Source organism: Ictidomys tridecemlineatus, chromosome 3 (genome assembly GCF_052094955.1).
Source record: "Ictidomys tridecemlineatus isolate mIctTri1 chromosome 3, mIctTri1.hap1, whole genome shotgun sequence".
NCBI lineage: Eukaryota > Metazoa > Chordata > Mammalia > Rodentia > Sciuridae > Ictidomys > Ictidomys tridecemlineatus.
In genome coordinates, this window is record NC_135479.1 from 214,507,169 (window position 1) to 214,527,770 (window position 20,602).

The 20,602-nt window shown below is 56.4% G+C and overlaps 1 protein-coding gene across 11 annotated transcripts in view; it reads left to right on the forward strand.

Annotated features, from left to right (window-relative positions):
* Nucleotides 1–14,166, forward strand: part of Agpat3 (1-acylglycerol-3-phosphate O-acyltransferase 3) — a 70,553-nt gene extending 56,387 nt beyond the window's left edge. For 9 of the 11 annotated variants that reach the window (XM_078044735.1, XM_078044743.1, XM_078044740.1 and 6 more), the window contains 4 exons: nt 261–363; nt 3,253–3,328; nt 8,374–8,572; nt 13,648–14,166. In XM_078044735.1, the coding sequence (XP_077900861.1) occupies nt 261–363; nt 3,253–3,328; nt 8,374–8,572; nt 13,648–13,961 (692 nt within the window). In that variant the 3' untranslated portion in view covers nt 13,962–14,166. Of the gene's footprint in view, nt 1–260; nt 364–3,252; nt 3,329–8,373; nt 8,573–9,490; nt 9,745–13,647 lie in introns of those variants that run through there. The other 2 variants (XM_078044744.1, XM_078044745.1) reach the window with 1 other exon arrangement.
* Nucleotides 14,167–20,602: the final 6,436 nt, after the last annotated feature.

Below are 20,602 nucleotides of genomic sequence, written 5' to 3' on the forward strand. Positions count from 1 at the left end.
AAAATAATAAGAAAACGTATGTGGTGGCAGACTTCACGCAGGAGGACAGAGCAGCAATGTGTCTAGTTAGTCCCAAAGGCTGGAGGGAAGGGGAGACAGTAGGGACCCTGGAGCCAGGCGGGGATCTGAGCCCACAGCCACAGTGGGGAGCAGGCTGCATGCTCTGTGGGTAGAACTGCCCAGTCGCTGTCCCTTGGGCAGCAGCACCACCCTGCAGTGTCCCTGTCCATCTGCTCACAAAACTGGTTTCTCTTCCTCAGTTGCAGCTGTCTATGACGTGACCCTGAACTTCAGAGGAAACAAGAACCCGTCTCTGCTAGGGATCCTCTATGGGAAGAAGTACGAGGCGGACATGTGTGTGAGGTGAGCACGCTCCCGCCCCTGCTCCTGCCAGGAGCCCAGGCTGCACAAGCCGCAGGGCACATTGCAGTGTCAGAGCTCTGCAACAGCCCTGTCCTACCTGAGCGGGAGGCCTGGGGGCTTCAGGCCATCCACTGGAGAACGTGGGACAAAGGGAGGAACAGAGGGGCCTGTGCGTCCCCAGCTGTGTCTGCCCTGGGCCAGCACAAGGCTCCTCTCCTGCCCCTCCCTCCACCCTTGGAAGCCCAGGTGGATCCCTAGGAGTAAAGCTCCCTGTCCCTCCCTGGTGTGCTGCAGGTCTGGCCAGGGTCAGAGGTCTGGAGCCCCAGGTGCTGACCACTGACCTCCTGTGGAAGGGTGAGAGCCAGGTCTCCTCCCTGGCGGGCTGTGGGGCCCCTGCAGAGCCTTCTGGTGGAGAACACCTGGCCCCTGAAGACTCCAGTCCAGGGAGGGCTTCAGCAGGGTCCAGGAAGGCAGGGCCTGTCAGATGCCGTGTTGGGCGTCAGGGCTTCAGAACACTGTGCCCAGCCCTGTCCTGTGAGGCTCAGGAAGGATGCTTCTGACCCCATTCACAGAGCGCCCCGTGCCATCGCCACTCCTTGGTGCCCCCAGTCTATGGCTCCTGAAGAGGAGGTGACCCGCCGAGCCCCGATTCGAGGCCTAGGTGTGTCTGAGTTAGCCACAGGTGTCGTCCCTGTGGCCTCCTTATCGGCCTCTCCTCTGCGTGAGGGGCCAGGCGGCCAGACGGTGCTCTGCCTCTTCTCCTGGGTGGCCCCTGGCCTTCCCCAGCCTGGCGCTCTCCTGGTTCATGTTGGCTGTCCAGCCTTTTCTGATGGGTTCATCCTGGCCACTGACCTGGGAGATGGCATCTGCCGCCTTCATGTTAGCGAGTTTATAAAAAAATGCCAACAGCTCTTGTGTCCACACTGTGGGAAGGTCCCAGGGACAACTCGTGACCTGTACAACAGCTCGATGACTTTCCTGGCAGTTGGCAGGCTAAGTGAGGTTAGGGTCTCGTTGACCCTGGGGGTGCAAAAGGGGTGCGAGCCGGGCTCTCCTCCTTGTATTGCTAATCTCTGGCACAGGTATAGTGGTTCACCTGGGGCGCTGGTCAGTTCCCGTGGCCAGGTGCTCGTCAGCTTTGTGTCGCTGTACAAGTACCTGAGGTCATCACCTTATGAGAAGGAAAGGCTCAGCTCAGCTGCACCTCAGTCTTCACCCACAACTGGTGGGCCGCTGTTCCAGCCTGTGGGGAGGCAGGGCCCCCCACCAAAGGCCGCCCACAGCCCCCCGTGAGGTTCCCACCTCCCGACAGCCTCCCTGCAGTCCACACCTTGACAGCTGGGTCTTTGGGAGACACTCGAGACCCAAGCCCTAGCTCTAGGCTGGCGCCCAGACGAGGGTTGAGCCTTGGTGGTTCTGTCACCCTGGCAAGGAGCCCTGGGGGATAAGTGGCAGAGACTGTCTGGGCAACTGCCCAGGGCCAGAGCTGCTAGGTCGCCCCCTCCAGGGCTCAGCCTGGAGCGGCCGCCTTGGTCTGCCCATTGCCCTTCGTGGGGTCTGTTCTGCCGTCCCACTTCAATAGCTGGGTCCTGAGAGCCCCGGGGCTCAGTGGGCTGGTCCTGGCCATGTCGTCCTTCAGAGCAGCTCCATCCAGCGGTCCAGCATCCCCGCCCTGCAGGGCGCAGGTCTTCATGTCACTCCACAGGGGCTGAAGTCTGGGAGCTGTGGCCGGACCTCTGTTCTCTCTGCTTTCTGCTTTTCACTGTTAGTTTGAAGCTATGATACAGCTGACTTGGCCCCCGTTAAGTCCACCTGAGCCTGGTTGGCTCTCAGGGCAGCTGACCTGTCCCCACATGCGGCTTCAGTGCTGCTCTTCCTTGGCCAGGTGACCATGCAAAGCTATGGCGGAGTTGAGCAGAGGTACAGCTGCCCCCTGCGAGTGACGCGGGTCATCTCCTCTGCTGCCCTTCTGCGTGCCAGGACTTGTGCGCCTTCCCAGAGGCGGGGAGCCAGTCCTGGGGCAGAGGCCCCTCCTGCCTGTGCCCTGGTGAGACAGGTGTGGCCCCTCCCACGGGCCACTGCTCCTCCTGCTGATGAACACAGAAGAACTGAACGGTCTTTAACGGGATCTTAGTGACTTGTACTTTCTATTTATTCAACGTCCAACTTACCTTCAACATAGGAGCTGTGGTCTGTCACATATGGAGATTTCTCCAGTTATGTCAGGCTTTACCTGCGTACCCCTCTTCCCCTGCAAACGGCCCCAGGGCTGGCGACGCAGGTGTAGATTTGGATGCAGCAGGTCAAGACTCCACCTGAAGCAGCTGTTGGGAGGCTAGTTTAAAGCTGCTCTGTTTCTTAATTTCCACATTTGAAGCAAGTAGGTTCCCCTTGTGAAGAAGTGACCTTTCCCTAAGGAAAGATGTTTTCACTCAGAGAACAAGCATGTCGCTGGGTGCAGGGGTGCTCGCCTGCAATCCCAGCAGCTTGGGAAGCTGAGGCAGGAGGGTTGAAAGTTCCAAGTCAGCCTCAGCAACTTACCAAGACCTTAACAACTCGGTGAGACTCTGTCTCTAAATAGAATATAGAAAAGGTCTGGGGACATGGCTTAGTGCTCCTGGGTTCAATCCCCAGTACCAAAAAAAGGCGGGGAATGGGGGGCTTGCTGGAAGACCCAGCCTCCCAGGAAGCATAGTTAATGTGAGGTGGCCTTCACAGGCGACGGGCTCGTGCTCTGTGGCTGGGTCACTTGTGGTTGTCCCCAAGCCTAGAGGCATCCCTCGGCCTCTCTGGGTGCCCAGCAGAGTCAAGACTGCAGTGGACTTACAGTGTGTGCCTAAGAACCGGCGTCCCCTGTCACTCACTCTGCTCTTGGTCCCAATGAAACAGGAGGTTCCCGTTGGAGGAGATCCCTCAGGACGAGAAGGGGGCAGCGCAGTGGCTCCATAGGCTGTACCAGGAGAAGGTAAGGACATCCGCTCCCCTGGGCCCCGTCTCCTGGGCAGGTGTCGGGCCGGCGAGGAAGGGTATCCGGCGGCTTAGAGCACAAGCTCCTCACGGGCTTTTGGTGCTCTTCTTTTTTCTTCCCTTTTCCTCAACTTCTGAGATGTTGACTAGAGAAAAAGGAGAAGGATGACATCACGTGCACATAAGCATGCTGAGACTGTCTCATCACACCTGTCCTTTGTACGTAAAACAAATTCTAGGTACGGACAGAGACACTCAAGTCCTGGATGAGAAACAGACAATGCTAGAAGGCTCTTATGGGAACCACCCATGTCCTGTTCCCATCCCCCACAGCGCCTCCCCCAAACCTGCTTCCATGCACTTTGAGCACACAGTACCTGGGATGTTGGGTCTCCATTCTCAATGTGCTCGGTAGTCACTAGAGAAATTCCTGGAGCCTTTGAAAAACAGCATTTTAAATGCCCTGATAGGTTCTTAAGAAAGTAAGGGAAATCTCTGGGGACCCAAAAGGGAGACGGAACTGAGCACCAGGGTGACCAGCCCACACACCATGTTACAACCTGGCTGCGGCATCTCCTCTGACTTCCGTGCCCTCAGCCTGGGCATGGGACTTGTGCCAACAGGCAGCTCTGGAAGCATAAAAAGCGATTCCAAGAGAATCCCCTGGAGAAGCTGAGAGAAACCAGCACCACACTGGAGGAGCATGACCCAAGCCACGCCGTCTAGCTTCGCATGGAGGAGACTCCGCAGAGATGAGCTCCTCACTCCAGTCCAGGCACCAGGAGAGCCAGACCTCCTCCAGCCCAGCAGGCTGGGAAGCCACAGCCTCGACAGAGACTGACGGGCGAGCAGGGGGACGCCCACCCAGGAGGAGGGTGTTCAAAATGAGAAGCACAAGAAAGAAGGGAAGGGGGAGGACGAGACCTGGGAAAGGAGGGGAAGGGCCATGGGAAGGCCTGAGAGCAAGCAGAGGAACGGCAAGCGGCCAGAGAGGGCAGGCACTGGACGGGCGTGAGCCGTGCCCAGGCTCCCCATGCTGAGCATGCACATGTGCACACATGTACATGCTCGTTATGTACAGATGCACCATAGAGCAAACCCAGAGAAAGTGACAAAAATGACGGCAGGAATTATTTAAACAGAAATTAAAGCTATAGAAAAGCAAGTGAGATACACCAAGAGCATTTTCCAAAGGAATATTAATGAGGTAGAAAACCTTAGGCAAGAGCAGTTAATGAGATTGTGGACTGAACAGGAATGTAAAAGGAGAGCAGGGAGGAATGAGGTGGACTCTGTGCCGTGTGCTTGGGAACTTGGAGAGAGCACATCATTTCTGTCAACCTCTCTTTATGATAAAAATGCTCCTCAACACAGTTAAGGCCAAATATGATAGCCACAGTGAGCACCATCCTGAGTGGGTGGAGACCGGAAGTCCACGGTTTGCCCTGAGGCCTGGGACGAGGCGAGAAGGCCCACCTTCACCGCCCTACCCAGCGTGGCCCGAGCACTTCGTCAGGAGAAGGAGAGAAGGGTCATCACGGTGGAGAGGAGGCAGGCCTACCCCATTTGCAGAGGGTGTGATCTCATGAAGAGAAAAGCCTAAAGACACCATCAAAACCGTTGAGATTGATAAATTCAGTAAAGGTACAGGATACAAGATCAACGTGTAGAAATCAGTATAGCTTCTATGCACCAGAAACGAACTAACTGAAAAAGAAATCCCAAGAACAGCCCAGTTTACAACAGCTACAAACAAAACCTAGGAATACACTTAACCAAGGAGGTGAAGAATCACTACGATGAAAACTGTAGAACATTTATGAAAGAAATTAGAGACATACACCAAAAACTAGAGACGTTCAATGTTCACAGGCTGGAGAATCAAGATTCCTGTGGGACCACAGCACAAACCAGCAAGATCAAGGTGGAGGCTGCAATGCCTTACTAACTTCAAAGCACCCTTCAGAGTCCCAGGGACCCAGACAGCACGGGCCCTAGGCCAGCAGAACAGGACAGGGAGCCCAGGAATAAGTCCCTGTGTTTTAGCGCCCTCACCGCAGGCCTCCCCTCGGAAGAACTTACATTGGAGCAAGGACGTTCTCGCCAATGAGTGGTCATGGCAAAGCGTTCTCCTCATATGGAAGACTAAAAGCAGACGCCTGTCACCACACACCAACTCAGAGCAGGTTGAAGGCCTCAGTATGAGCCTCGAAACTGAAACTGCTACAGGAAAATACAGGGGAAATGACCTGAGCGTGTCCGTGGTTTGGACATAAGCCCAGAAGCCCAGGCACCAAAGGCAAAGTTTGACAATGGGATTCCATTCGACTAAAAAGTTTCTGGACAGCAGAGGAAACAATCAGCAGAGGGAAGAGATAACCCAGAGGGTGGGAGAAAATGTATTCCAGCTATTACCCGAGAAGGATCGATAATCCACAGTACTGTCATTCAAGCAGTTGAGTACGAGGAAAAGAATCCAGTTTAAAAATGGGCAAATGATCTGAAAGGATGTGTTTCAAGAGAAGGTCTGCAAACGACCAACGTACATGAAAACATGCTCAGCCTCACTAATGTCCTGAAGCGCAGATCAAACCACAGTGGCATCTCGCTCTAGTCAGGACAGCTCTTGTCAACAAGACCAAAGACAAGCCTGTTGTTGAGGATGTGGAGAGGGGACGCTCATACACTGTTGGTGGCAACATAAATGGTACAGTTGTTATGGAGAACACTACGAAGAGTCCTCGGAAAACTAGGCATAGGGTGGCGGGCGGCTCAGTTGCAGGGACGTCCTAGAACACATGAGGCCCAGGTTCCACGGCCAGCCCACGAGGCAGGGAGGAAGGGGGGACTTGAAATGGCACCATGCAGCCTCACACCCACCCCTGGTCTATCACAGTGCTCATCAAGTAGCCAAGATGTGGGATGGACCTAGGTGTTCCTCAGTGGATGTACCCAACATGACACTACTCACCCTAAACACTATTACAACCCTCATTTGAGTAACAGAGATGGAACTTGAGGACAGGGTGTTAGTTGAAAAAAGTCAGGCATAGAAGGACAAATACCATGTGTTCTCAGATGTGAGCTCAAACAGAAAGCTCAGAGGTAGAGAGTTCTGAGATGCTAGGGAGGCAGGGGATAAGGAGGGTGGAGAGAGGATTCGCGCAGATGGATAAGAGACACCCTACCGCCAGCACAGCAGTGATTAATTATGTGTTTCACAGTCAATAGTAGAAAGGTTTTGACTGTTCCCACCATGAAGAAATGATAAGTGTTTGAGTGACGGATGTGCATGTCCTGAGCTGGTCATCACACACTGCGTGCATGCACTGAGACCTCACTCTGCGGCCCATAACCGTGTCCTCCAAAATGTGAGGGCCAAGTGTGGGCCCCTAAAGCAGCATGACTCTCACAAGAAGAAAAGACAAATGGAAATAGTGTGTCCTGCATCCTGGAGCTGCACGGCTGTGTCTGTCTGGTTACACCAAGTGCTAAGAAAAGTGCCTCTGGTCTCAGGTCACGATTTGAGCCTCTGGAACTCCTAAGTGGAGTGACGCTTGCCAGCAGCAGTACTCGTCAGCAGGAAGTTAGAAACAACCCAGAAGTTCATGATTAGGAACAGTTACGTCATGTTCGTCGGTCCGTTTGATGTGACATGATAGTTAAAATGAATGAACTAAATGTGCTCTCAGCACAGCTGGATCTTGGGAATGTGCCTGTGGAAAGCTCCCAGGACGCTGTGGAACCTGCAGGCAGCGCCGGGCACCTCTGTTCACGCACACAGGGCATGGCGACGCGGGTGAGCCAGACACAGCCCTGTCCTCCACCTCTGGCCTCTGTTGTCTAGAATAAGCTGAGGCCAGTGCAAGTGGGAGTTCTGACAAGGGACCCGGGCTTGGGTTTCACGTCGCCTGCAGTTTTCCTGAAGGTGTGACGCACAGTGACAGCACCCTCAGTTGACTCTCAAGTCCTTGTTTTGAGGTTTGCATCAAGGACAGTGCACCGCAGAGGGACACAGTGTCCGTGGCAGTCTTTTGTTTCTTTCTTCTTGGTCGCTGCTGTTTCTGAGGTCCCACGTGAGCAGTGTCCACTCGAGTGGCTCCTTTTCCTGCCTGTGAATGTTGAGGCCATTTGTACTCCTAACAAGAACAGTGCCAGGCTGCTATGTGTGTCCAGCACAGCTGCTCCTGGCCATGCAGGTCCTCCACGAGCGGCGGGAATGGGCACAACTGCAAGCCCGTGTTTGTTACCCCGCCCCCTATTTTCTATACCACAAAATACAGCAGAATAAAATTGAATGCGAATTGAAAATGAAAAGGAAATAAAGTGTATGGCGTCACACTCCCCAGGCAATTACTGACGTGCGCTGCATCTTTCTAAATTCAGGACTACACACGCTCATAGTCATGCATATCCTGTAATTTCGAGGGCATTGTTTGGCACTTTAACCTCTTCTGTCAAAACACTAACAATGCCACACGTGTCCCCTTCCGGATGTGGAGCTACCTGGCGGTGTGTGCTGGCTGCAGGGACCTGTTGTGGCAGACCTGCAGCTTGTCCCCCAGCCGAGCTCTGTGTGCAGTGAGCCCCCATTGTCACTGTGGAGAGAGCCTGGACAGTGTTGTTGGTGGATGAGCTGTGGCCAGCTGCACCTGCATGCCACCCAGCTCATACCACCTCCACCCCTTCCATTAGCACAGGATGCCTCTCTGCTAACCAGGACCTTTCAGGGGCAGGCACCCCATGGTGGTAGTGCAAGACGTTCCAGGTCCAGGACCCCAGCAGGTCCCAACAGCTGCCACACCTCTCCTGTGGAGCGGCGGCCCTGCAGGGCGTGCCCCTCCCAGCCAGCCCCCTGCTTGCCGTCCTGCGGGGCAGCCTCTCTGGCTTGGCAGGCTGCTTCCTGGCAGCTTCCCGGTCAGAGGGCTGCGTGGTTTCTGGGACCACTGTGGTGCCATCGCTTGGCAGGACACCAGAGTCAGCTCTCGCTGTGGACGGTCCTCCTGCCTGAGCGAGCCTGACCCGTTCTCTCCCTGCCTCCAGGATGCACTGCAGGAGATGTACAAGCAGAAGGGCGTGTTCCCCGGGGAGCAGATCCGGCCTGCCCGGCGGCCGTGGACCCTGCTGAACTTCCTGTGCTGGGCCACTGTCCTCCTGTCCCCGCTCCTCAGCTTTGCCTTGGGCGTCTTTGCCAGTGGATCCCCTCTCCTGATCCTGACCTTCCTGGGGTTTGTGGGAGCAGGTAATGAGCACTACGGTAACAGCCCACTGTGTGGGAGTGTCCCCGCATGCCAGCTTCGGTGCCCAGGACTGGATGACTCATCCTGGTGGCCCTGTGGGGCTGTGGCTCTCACCCCTGAGCTGCAGGGTCAAGGAGTTCACGGGGTCATGTCCTCGGCCCACCGCTGCGGTACTTGCACTGAAGCTGTCTGGTGAGGACACCATTGAGATGTCCCCAGTCACTGTGTCTGCATTCAGGCCCCTGGGGGCTGGGCTGGGCTGGTGGGCCTGTCCTGGATTACGTCTCCAGGTGCCTGCTGGACTTGGCCTGGCTGGCAAATGGACACCCACGGTGCATGTGCCCCTGTGGACTGTCCCTGCAAATGGATGGGCTTCTGTGGAGGGACACAGTGTCCACCTGCATGGCCCCTCAGCTGCCAGGCCCACTTCCCTAGGCGGCTCCTGGCGTGCCCTGCTTCTCCTTCAGGACAGTGGGGGGGTCCTGAGAGGGGACTGGCCTCTGCCATGGGACAGCCCTCACTTGGGACCGCCCTCAGGGGACAGGACGCGGCTGGCTTCATCTGAGCATCCTGCTTGTCTGTCTCACCTGCTGGGGCTTTGTGAGGCCGTCTGTTCCCGCCTCTTAGGCCCTGCTCAGAGCAGCCAAGGCTCGTGGAGGGCAGGCCGGGCACCGCGCACGCAGGTCGGCTGCCTCTGCCCCTGCGGGAGAAATGCCTCACCCTCGCCTGTGGCAGTGCAGCCCAGCCCCTGCCTGCGCCCAGTGGCAGCCCGGCTCCGAGCTCAAGGAGAAGCCGAAGCCCCCTTCCGTGGCCTCCCTGGATGGGGCAGGAGAGAGGGCTGGGCAGAGGAGGGGGCCCAAGCCTCGCGGCTCAGTGCAGAGCTCAGCCTGACCTCTTCTTTCTCTCTCCTGTTTTTCAAGCTTCCTTTGGAGTCCGCAGACTGATAGGAGTGACTGAAATAGAGAAAGGCTCCAGCTACGGAAACCAAGAGTTTAAGAAAAAGGAGTAATTAATGGCTGTGATTGAAGGCACATAACCCGACGTGGTATCAAATTAACTCAATTAAAAACAGAACAACACCCACAGAGCGAGGGGAAAGAGACACTTAGAAACTATTTTTCTTATTAACTGGTGACTAATATTAACAAATAAAACTTGAGCCAAGAGCAAAGCACTCAGAAGGCCTGCGGTGAAGGCGTGCGCTCCCAGCTCCCACGTGCAGGACCCTCCCGAGTCCCGGGCAGAAGCAGCTCCTCCCGGGAGCCCTCAGGGCTGGCAGGATGGAGGAGGCCCCTGGGGTGCTCCTCGGACTCCACCTCCAGCAGGGGCCTGGGCTGCTCTCTTCTTAAACTTTGGTGGAGGTTTTGGTTTTTATCAGTCATCTCGGGAACCCACCCTGGCCCTCCTCCTTGCGCCCCAGACACTGACTCTTAAGGAACTTTCTGCTGTCCTCCCCGTGTGGGGGGACGGCCCAGCCCCCAGAGCGCACTCATCCCACCCGCTTTGCACCTTGGCTTCTGGATGGTGGGAGGGCTCCAAAGAGAGTCCTTTCTGTGATCAGCACACACTGAATGTAAATCAGACTGGTTCCGAGCAGGCCCCATGTTGTGCTGCCTCCCCCGGGCCGGCTGCCCCTCCTCCTTAACCTGTGTGGAATTGCCTTCCAGCTCTTTTAAAGAGAGTGGGCTCCTGGCAGCTCCAGGGAATGCGGCATTCTCCTGTCCCTGTCCTTGTCTTCATGGCCACCAGGCTCTAGCCCCCTGGACCGGGGCTGGGCTAGAGGGTCATGCAGGGCCCACAGGTTAAGAGCCAGCCCTGTGGGGGCCTTGGAAGGAGGCCCTCCTCTAAAGGCACGTGGGGACAGCGGATGCCACCTGTGGGCTGACTTGATCTCACTAGCTGGCCTCTGGCTGGCCTTCCTGATGGAGGGGGCACCCTGTGTCCCGGGGAGGGCCTGCCTCTGTCCAGGCAGATGTCATCTCACCAGGCCTGTGCCCACAGTGCCCCGCCCCCACCTTGGTGACGTCCCTGAGTGTCCCCACAGGACAGGGTGTTCTCACCGAGGTCCCCTCGGCCCACCGGGAATGCTTCCTCCTGCAGCACAGTTAATGCACGCTGGGCTCGGTGAGGGCAGCTGCTGGGTGGACAGTGTGTCAGGCCCCTCCTGGCTTCCAGTGAACCCAGGCCTCCTTGGCTGCTGTCCACCCTGTCCACCACCTGCATCGGGCTTTTGTCTTGAACCTTGAACTGGCTCTTTTAAAGTCACTCCCTTCATCTTTTTTAGCAAGGGAGAAAAAAACGGGTGTTCTCTCTGATACATTGTAACCAGCATTCTGAACACAGGCAGAAATGGAGGAAGGGCCTGGAGGAGACTAGGGACCGATCAGAGTGACTGTGCCTCGGCCCTCAGTGCTGGGGGATTGGGCTTGGTGGTGCCTCCTCTCTAGGGGAGGCTTCTGAGCCGTGTGGTCTGTGTGGAAGGCAGAGGGGAGCCCCCGAGGGCGTGTGCGGGCTGGTGTGTGACAGGGAGTGGCACGTTCCTTGTGAGGGTGGCGGGCAAACCAAGCAAGACACTGAACCTCTTCCCTCGGCCTCACCCGTCTCTCCCGGCCTCCTCCTCTGCACAGAGCCGGGTGCCCCTCTGGGTGGCCCCACCCTGAGGCTTCCTCCCGTGCTGGCTGCTCCTCTTTCTGCCCCTGGTTAGGTCTGCATCTGTCACTAGTTCACTGTCACCTAGGAAATCCCAAGAGAAAAGGCCAAGGGCACTCACTACATGCACGTCCATGCCCTAGGAATGCAGTCTCCCATTCTGCCATGAATTAATAGCTCTGGCTTCCCAGAGAGTCTCCCCGCCTTTGAAATCAATATATAATATAGATTCCGCATTGAGTCCATGAGTGAACCGTGAGGGGTCCAGGCACAGGCTTTACCTGTGCCGTGGAGAGGCTGATGACCGCAGCCCAGCGTGCACATCTGGTACGAGCCCTCCGAGAGCAATAAAAACTACACCGTGAATGTTCGGGGGTTTTGTATTGATTTTTGAGGGTACTGGGTTTTGCTTTCCATTTGCTTCAGAAGGAACGGGGAGGAGAGCCCCTGGATTTTAAATTAAATGAGTCTCTGCACGGTGCTGTTCTCTCTTCCTTCATGCTCTACTTCTGAATCCAGTCGTTTCTGAGGTCATGTCCAGGTTCAGGCTGTGTTCGGGCAGAAGCAGTCCGACGGCCCTCAGACATGTGCTCATGTCCTCCGGGGCTACAGGTAGGGAGGTCCTGCCCGCTGCCCTGTGGCTCATGGTGCTCCTCCAGAGCCCAGCACCTGGCCGGCTGAGCTCAACCTGGGACAGGGTCTCCTGGGCTGTCTGCTCCGGCCCAGGAGCAGGTGCCCTGGGGACTCCATCCACAGCCTTCTGCTGCGGCCAGTTTGTGGAGTCGCCCCCACAAGCCAGCTCAGGCAGACTCTGATGCCGTGGGGAGCAGGGAGGAAGCGGCCAGCTCTTTGGGCCTCTCTATGGAGCTGTGTGATGCCTGGCATGTTACAGTGCCTTTGTGCAGCTACCAGTGTCTAGGGACCTTGTGCTCTTCTCCAGGGGTTTTCTACTAGTGTCCTAACAGTGGTTGTCCCCAGGGCTCAGGGAGAGAAGCTGGGGACAGCTGAGTGGTCAGAAGGGAAGGCACTTCTTCAACGGGGACCTTCTCTCCTCCCAACAAAGGCCTCGAGGGGTCTAAAAAGGCCTCTCCCTGATAAGTGGCTAACCCAGAGAAGGGGGCCACCCAAGGCCCAGCTGGTGAGGTGCTGTGAAGTCCCTGTCCTCAAGGAGCAGAGCTGGTTTGAGGAATTGAGCTCTGAATAGATGAACCACTAAGCAACCCAACCAGCACCATAAAGCACTTTCTTATAAAAAAAACCCATGCCGGTCATTACCACCAACCAGTTCTGAATCTGCCTGTCTGCCCCGTCCTCCCCTCTGCGCCAGCTGGAGAACCCCCCTGGCCTTGGTCTGTTCCGGGTGTTTCTGAGCACTGACGCTGAAGAAAAGGCAGTGGCCGGACCCAGCTGTGTGTCACGCTCTTGTGTCATTTACGAGATGTCAGGAGGCCACCGTGCCCCTGGGGACTACCAGCTAAATCTGATTCCGGGGGATGAATAAGTGGCTCTTTCTGCATGTTGCTTTGTCTCTGCCTGAGACCTTATAGGACAGGCCAAGTGACACCCTCCTAGCCTTGCTGACTGTCTTCTGGATCGTGCTACCCAGGCATACCTGCTGCTGCAGACCCCTCCCCGCTGGCCGGCTGCATGCGGTCCCTGCATGCATCTCTCGTGCTGAGCGGTGTGGCGTGGCAGGTTCTGACCCTTCTACAGTCAAGACAGCGAGTCTGATGCACCCGCCTACCTTCTTTCTGGAAACGGCATGTCCCTGGTCCCCGGTCCCCGGGCCTGCCCCTTTCTCTAGTGGGCTGGCTCCCCAGCCCCAGGCAAGCCGCCCCAGAGCAGCTTGGGCCTGGGGGGTGCACCACTGATCTGGGCGTTGGCTTTATCCCAGAACACTGCTGGGGACTGCCCGTGGGTACTGGCCACGGGCTCCAGATTCTGTTGTATCAGGGCCAGGGACAGATTTTGGGCAAAATGTCACCCTGCGATCTGCTTGCTGGAGAGGGGTGGGCGTGTGTGAGTGAGGTTTGTTACAAGCGTTTGCGGCTTCGGGGGAAATGGCAGCATTCTCCTCACCTGCTCCGAGAGCACTCTTGGGAGCCCAGGAGGTCACCGGAGAAGCCGACGTGAGGCAGCCTGGGCAGCAGCCACACGGGCTCTTCACAGATGACGGGTTGTTGCAAATTGCTTTGTGCTGACAAGGTCACCTGGAGCTCTCTTTTCTCCTTAATTTTTCAGATTAACTTTTTGTTGCAGAAGTATTTAGACAGCAATTGAACTGTGAATGAGATACTGAAATGCACTAAATCGTATTAAATTAAACTGGAGTTACTTGATCCAATGAAGACATGCATCTGCTCTAGTTGTATTTATTGTCTCAGAATTGTATGTTGTGACAATCAAATGTTCCTTGCCTCCATGCCAGGAGACGCCACTGGCTTCTTAATCCTGAGGATTGCCAGCAAGCGCGGACTCCACACGACCATCTCTGGAAAACCACGCAAACCACCGACTGCAGTGCCGCGTGGCAGACGTTGGGGTTCTTTTTCTATCCTTGAAAAATTGCCATGCCCGACGTCATCGCCACTTTCAAAGGGATACATTGTATACAGGGTGCAAATGTATTATAGGGTGTTTCCTTTTGTATACTTCATTTTTACAAGTTTTGCTACTCACGAGCTTTATGTAGTCGAGGAGAGGTATTTTGGTGTGGAAACTTGTCGGTCGGGGTGGGGGTGACTTAGACTTCATAGGCCCGTGTCCCCAAGGACTGGCGGTGCTGTTCTGCAGACGTCTGCCTGCAGGGCTGCGTGGAAGGCTGTGTGAGCGGTGCTCAGCTCTCGTGCGGTGGTATTTTCTGGATAAATGCTGCAGGCATCATTCTTGTTTGTTAGAAATGCTGCTGTGAAGGAGAGAAAATGTCCACAATATAAGAGAAAGTGACTCTTGGCCTCCTTTCGTTTCTTTATTTGTGCTCTGCACAGATCTTTCCAGGGGGGAAGCAGAGGGCCACCGGACGGTCCCTGGGCCCTGGCTCTGACCTGGGAGCCACCCAGCTGAGGGCACTGCCCTGTCTCTCCCTGCTGCGCCGGTTGCTTTCTGGAAGGGAATCAAGGGTCACGTGGCAGAGACACCAGGATGCTCGGCGGCCGTGTGTGCTGAGGGACCCACCGTGCAGGCCGGGCTTTGAAGGCCATCAAGGACGAGGGGTTTTCCAGAGCAGGCGTTTAAATATTAAAAATTGATTTTTTGTAAAACCAAATTCTGTAGAGAAGACAAGGAAACCCCTTTTTCTTCTTTATTCAAAACCAAAGTCTTATTATAACTGAAAGCTACTCCAGGGTCTCATTTGTCCCCCCAAATAACTCACACTGAAGGAACTGGGTGTCCTGCTCTTGGGAGCAGCCCCTTGATGGACAGGCTTCTCTGTCTGGGGCCTCCTCCCAGGTGGCCTTGGCAGCAGCGGCCTGCCCCTCTTGGGCTCCTGGGAGGCTGGGAAGCCAGGGCTCAGTCAGGATCTCTGGAGAGTCCCACCCGTGGGCTGTCTGTCACACATGCACACACCGCACACCCACGCACTCGTGCCGTGTGACCCAGCACAGGTAAGGGCACACACATCCCGAGTGGTGTGGTCCTCCAAGTACAGCCCCTCTAGGAAACGGACTTTGGAGAGCATCCTCACGAGCAGGCCTCCTCCAGGGCCAGGACTCAGAGCCCTGACGTCCGGGTCCCTGCAGCAGTGGGCGCACGGCAAGACAGCTCACTGAGAACACGCTCCCAGATGGCCTGCGGTCCTGGGAGGAGGCCTGTTGCTGGGCTGGGCCAGGACAGGCCAGGGAAGCTCGCCATCAGACTTGTCCTGCCTGTGGTCAGTGGGCCACGTGGGTGCACCCACACCACCCGACTCCCACCCTGAGCCCCGGGAAGGGACAGGGAACGGTCAGTGCAGGTGCTAGAGGACCAGCTCACTAGGGCTCCCAGGGTCTCTGTAGCCCCCTGCTGTGGGTGTTGGCCTCACAGCACCTGCCAGGATGGAGTCGCTCTGAAGCCTTAGAAGCTCAGGCATAGAAAGTACCAGAAAGATTCTTCTGTCAAAAATCTGTCATAGCTTCAATTGCCTGCAAAGCAGCCTGCTCTGCCTCTGCCCGACCTGTCTAGTGCTGGCCTCCACTCCCCATTCCTCTGGACAGCCAGAGCCAGCAGCTGTATTTCCATGGGACAGGATGGTGGCATAGGGGGAAGGATTTGGATTCGGGGTCTGGAGGCCTCTGAATTATAATCCAAAACACACTCCTTATTGCCAAAATGGCCCAGCACTTGCCCTGTGTTCCCTTGAGCTTCCAGTCTGTAAAGGAACTTTGAACAAAAGAAGTGAGTGGTCGCAGACCTGGCAATCTGCACACCTGGAGCACTGGGCCTCACTAGAGACCTGGTGTCCTGTCTGGACCCTTTGCCTGGGCAGCTGCCATGGCCAGGTGCAGTGACCTATCAGAAGGGCTCCTTCCTACCCAAGGGCACTGTCCTCCAGGGAGGAGAGGGCATCACTGTGGCTGTGGCGGGCTTCTGGACACTTCCCCGTGGGCCTCACACAGCTCCTCTGCTCCAGTGTCCATTTTTCTGTCACTGTCAACCTTCTCTGTGTCATATTTTCCAAGCCCAGTGTGTCCTGACACTTCCTTAGGTCCCTGCCTCCGTCGTGTCCACTGTGATGTGCCGAGCTGCTGTGGTAGAGATGATTGCGCGGAGCACCGTGGCCAACAGCGTCCACCTCTACGAGAGAATGGCCTCAGGCACACAAGGAGGTGGGCGCCTGGCCAACCACACCATGACCTGACCGCCCAGAGCAACACATGGAAGCCGGGGATGGGGCCCCAGTCCCCCGCCCAGGTGGAGAACACCACACCCGAAGCAGCGTCCCACCGAGGAGCCTGTTTGCAGAGACCTGAGTCAGGAAGTCCGATCAGGCAGCAAAGGTGCAGGGAGCTGGGGGTGGTCTTCACGGAGCTCCCCGGGGAGATCCTGCCTCTGGCTGAAGGCAGCCCTCTGGGCACACTTGTCCCCAAGGCCCCCCAGGTTCTCATCACTTTCAGGACAAGAGGCTCCACACACTGTCTTAAAATGTCTCAGTTCATCCAAGACTCTCATGATGGCGATGGCTCAGTGGTCAGACCCACCTGCCAGGGCTTTGTAAGAAGCCTGACTCACAGGGCCAGCCGAGGCCACTGCCCTATGAAAAGGGGGCAGTGGTGCCTCCTCCAATGTCCTGCTCACCTCCCATCGCCAGAGCCAGCTGAAGGACAGGGTCGAGGACACCCCGTGGTTGTGGCCATTGGGGACACGGAGCCGGGAAACAGGGCGGGAGGGGTGGAGGCTGAGGGACTGAAGGAAGGGGTCTTGGAAGGGGGCAGGTGGGTCTCCAAGGGGAATGTTGCTGGAAGCTCCCAGGCTGCCTGCACGGCGGGCTCATCTCTGTCCGGGTGCTGTTCTGCATGGCTCTGGAGGCCTGGGGAGCACCGGGGTGGGGGGGTGAAAAGGAAGAGCCACGAGGCCTTCAGAGAAGTGGGGGGCTCCAGGAAGAACCTGCCCCAGCAGCACACCAACCCGCGGGCAGAGGAGAGAAGGGGTGCGAACACTCACGTGCCCACTTGGGGGCCCCGGAGTACCTGCCCATTACCGCTTGGTCCCCTGTCCCACAAGGGATGGGGTGTGTTAGGTCAGTGGTGGCGACTTGGTGGCACTTAGAACAAAGCAGCCCGCGGGTGGGGGGGGGGGACATCAATCAGGCGCCGCAGAAACGCCTGTCAATCAGCGAGATCTCCTGACTAACGCCTGTCAATCAGCAGGACCCCCTGGCCAATCCTGGAGTTCAGCCAACTCCCCTGACCAACTCCAAGGGGACAAGGGACACTAAGAACACCTTTTCCTGTCCCAAGCCCTTCCCTTCCTGCTGTGAGCCCCGTAAAAGTCCAGTCCTCAGACCCTCCTCTTGTCCACTCTGTGGGTCTGATCGAGTTCCGCCCGGGAGTGATATCTCAATAAAGCCTGTTCAGCGGCCCTTTTAAATCTGCCTCCTTGGGTCGCTGCCTGCCTCACCTGATCTGACAGAGTGAGCTCAGGAAGTGCCCGTCTTCCCAGGGCTGATCCCCAAACCATAACAGAGGCAGGAGCGCCCCTGGCGGAGTCCCCAGGCCATTACAACCATCAACTCACCTCGCAGTGACATGGGTGGCAAGGCTGACCTTGAGCTGGTCAGCCTGGTGCCAGCGTCCACAACAAAGAAGGTGCTGCGCAGCTGCTGCAGCCTGCGGAGGCGCCCCACGGTTTTCAGACCCAGGGAATCCCATCAAGGGGTCGATCTTATTTTCTCAGTGTTGTTCAGAGCCAGGACTCAGTGTGCTGGTCCCCAAGTTCATCCTCACAGCTGTGTCACTACAGTCCATGCATTTCCTATGGGACTGCAGCTGCATGACACTGACCACCCCACACATACCTCTGAGAGTTCAAGGTGAGATACGGAGGTGCAGGCTGAGAGAGGACTCACTGCACCTGGGAAGAGGTGAGCTCTGCTCCCTGGACCCTCCCACTGTGGCTGGGCTTGCTCCCCCTTTGCTTGCTGCAGTTGGGTGGCTCTTTGTGTTGATTTTGGTTCTGGTGCTGGGGAGCAAGCCTGGGGGTGCTTCACCCCGAGCCCCACTCTCAGTCCTTTCATTTTCAAACAGGGTCTCACTAAACTGCTAAGAATCTTGCTAAGTTGTCCAGGCTGGCCTTGAACTTGTTCTCCTCAGCCTCAGCCTCCTGAGTGGCTGGGATCACAGGTGTGTGTGACCACACCCACTTAGCTGACTTTTAAAGTCACCAACATTGGAGGTCAGGCAGCTGCAGTATGTATCCCACCCAGTAGCGCTGCTGTAGATGACACCTCTGTGCCCGGCCATGTGGGTCGTGATGATAACGGTTGCCCAGGCTGCTTTTCAGGGACTTGAAGGCTGCTCTTGTTGATCACTCACTCTTGCCTGGGGACTGCACAGGTGTCAGATGGCTGAACTTTGACCTCAGGGGTCCAAAAGTCCACCCCCAGAGCAGGGTGACGCTGCCGTTTTCTGCACATGCATTGGGCACAGACGCCAGCGACTTCCCCTGCACTGGCCCTCCGGGCCCCACCGACTACCCTGCCCTTTGCCCCTCACCTGGGGAGCTGGACTCAGCCCTTCTCTTCCGTCTCTCATGCTGACTGCCCAGGGAGTGGGATTCTCTTTTGGAGGCTGGTCATCAGAGTGATGGTGCAGTGGGCAGAGTGGTGGTCAGATGTGACCTGCTGGTGTGGAGGGGGGTCTGTCACAGCTCGAGGTGGCCAACGAGTGAGCGTGCTGGACGCCGGGGCTTCCTCTCCTGAAATCTCCACAGCTTCCCTCCTTTCCTACGGCGCGTTTACCTTTTTCTGATCGATTCACAAGCATTCTGCATAGAATTGGGATGCACTGATCTTTCTGTCAATCTTTTGTGTTATAAAATTCCTCATTTCTGGCTTGCGTTTTCCCTTTTTCGTATCTTGCGATGCACAGACTTCTTTCATGTTAATGAAAGTGACTTAAAGGATTTTTCTGTTATGTTTTTCATGTCCATATCTTGCTAGGAAATCCTTTCTTGCTTCCAGTCATAGAATCAGTCTCCTGCATTTCTCTTCTGAAAGTGCTTGTTCAGTTTTTTCACCTCTGAGTCGGAGGCACGGCACGTGGAGGTGTGTCCAGCTTTACTGCAGCGTTTCCTGCCTGAGAAGCACCTTGGCCAGGGCGGCTGATGGAGCAGCCCACCACCTCCTCCCCGTGCTGTGAGGAGCCCTCCTGGAGCACGTGTTGGGGGCTGACTGGGTCGTCAGTCCGCTTGTCTGTCTGCACAGAATCACACTCTCCTGATGACGGGCTTCGGAAGACATTCCTTAGGCCTGGCGAGGCTCAGTGGTAGAGCCTGCCAACAGGCATGAGGCCCTGGTTCCATCCTCACGGCCGAAAATAAAATCTGGTAGGGCAAGCCCCCACCTTTTGTTCTTCAAAATTTTCTTGGTTACTCTTGAACTGTATTCTTTCAAATAGATTTTAGAATAAGGCACACATTTAATTTTTTAATTTTTTACTAGGGTTTGAACCTGGGGGCACTTAACCACTGAGCCACATCCCCAGTTCAATGCCACCATCCAACCGTGGCACTGGCCACCTGAGGACGGTCACTCTGGGGCCCTAGTGACAGCAGTGCCAATCGCTCATGCAGCCCTCTGCCTCAGTGAGGGGTGCCTTGTGGGCAGCACTGACCGCACCTCCTCGAGCCTCTGCCCCTTCCCAGCACGCGGCCACTGGGCCCTCTGGAGCGTCTCCTCGCACTGCAGGGCAGCCCAGACGACCATCACAGTTTACCCGCCTCAGTGTCCCACCTGTGGCTTCTCTCCCGCAGAGCTGCGGAGTGTGACCAGGTGACATTCACCACCCCAAGCCTCAGGCCTTTTATCCATCACCCAGTTAGGCCCCTCGTCCCCAGCCCCAGACAATCACTACCCCGCTTTTTGAACAACACCTGCAGCAGCACCACGCAGCCCTGACCTTTTGTGTCTGGCTGCTTTCTCTGAGCATGATGATTTCGAGGTTCAACCGCAGGGCAGCGTGCGGCAGTGCTTCATTCCTTTTTATGGCCGAATACTACTCTACTGCAGGAGAGACCCGCTTTATTTACCCATAATTTCCTAGGTGACATTTGGGCCACTTCCACATTTTGGATCTTGTGATGCTGCCACTGTCCAAGTTTTCCTGTGGACGTTTGCAATGTTCTAGGAATGGAATTGCTGGCCACAGAGTAGTTCAGTGCTCGGTGCTTTCCGCAGGGGCTGATCATCTGGTGCTCCCACCAGCGCTGGGAGAGAGGCCCCCTCCAGCCCCACCAGCACTTGCTCTTCTGACGTTTTGAGTCTAGCTCCGCTGTGGTGTGAGTGGCACCTGCCGTTGGGGTTGTGCGTCGTCCTCAGGGTGCTGGGGTTCCCTTAGCACAATACCTGCTCTCGAGTCAGTAGCAGCTCGCCCGTCCTCCAAGGCCACAGAGTAGTTTTAGTCAATGACATCACCTAGGACTGCGGCTCAGCTTCTCACTGCTGGGACCAAATGCCGACAAGAACAACTGAGAGGAGGAGAGATGTCTTTACTTTGGCTCACGGTTTCAGAGGGTTCTGTCCCTGGTCAGCCAGCTTTAGATCAGAAAACTGATGGTGGAAGGCCTGGCGGCTGCCAGAAACCAAAAAGAAAAGGGAAGACCCAGCCCCACCGCCCGGCGCCTTGCCTCTGTGCTTTTGCTGGCCTGGGCTGAGAGCCGCTGGGACAGTCGGTCTCAGAGCAGGGAGG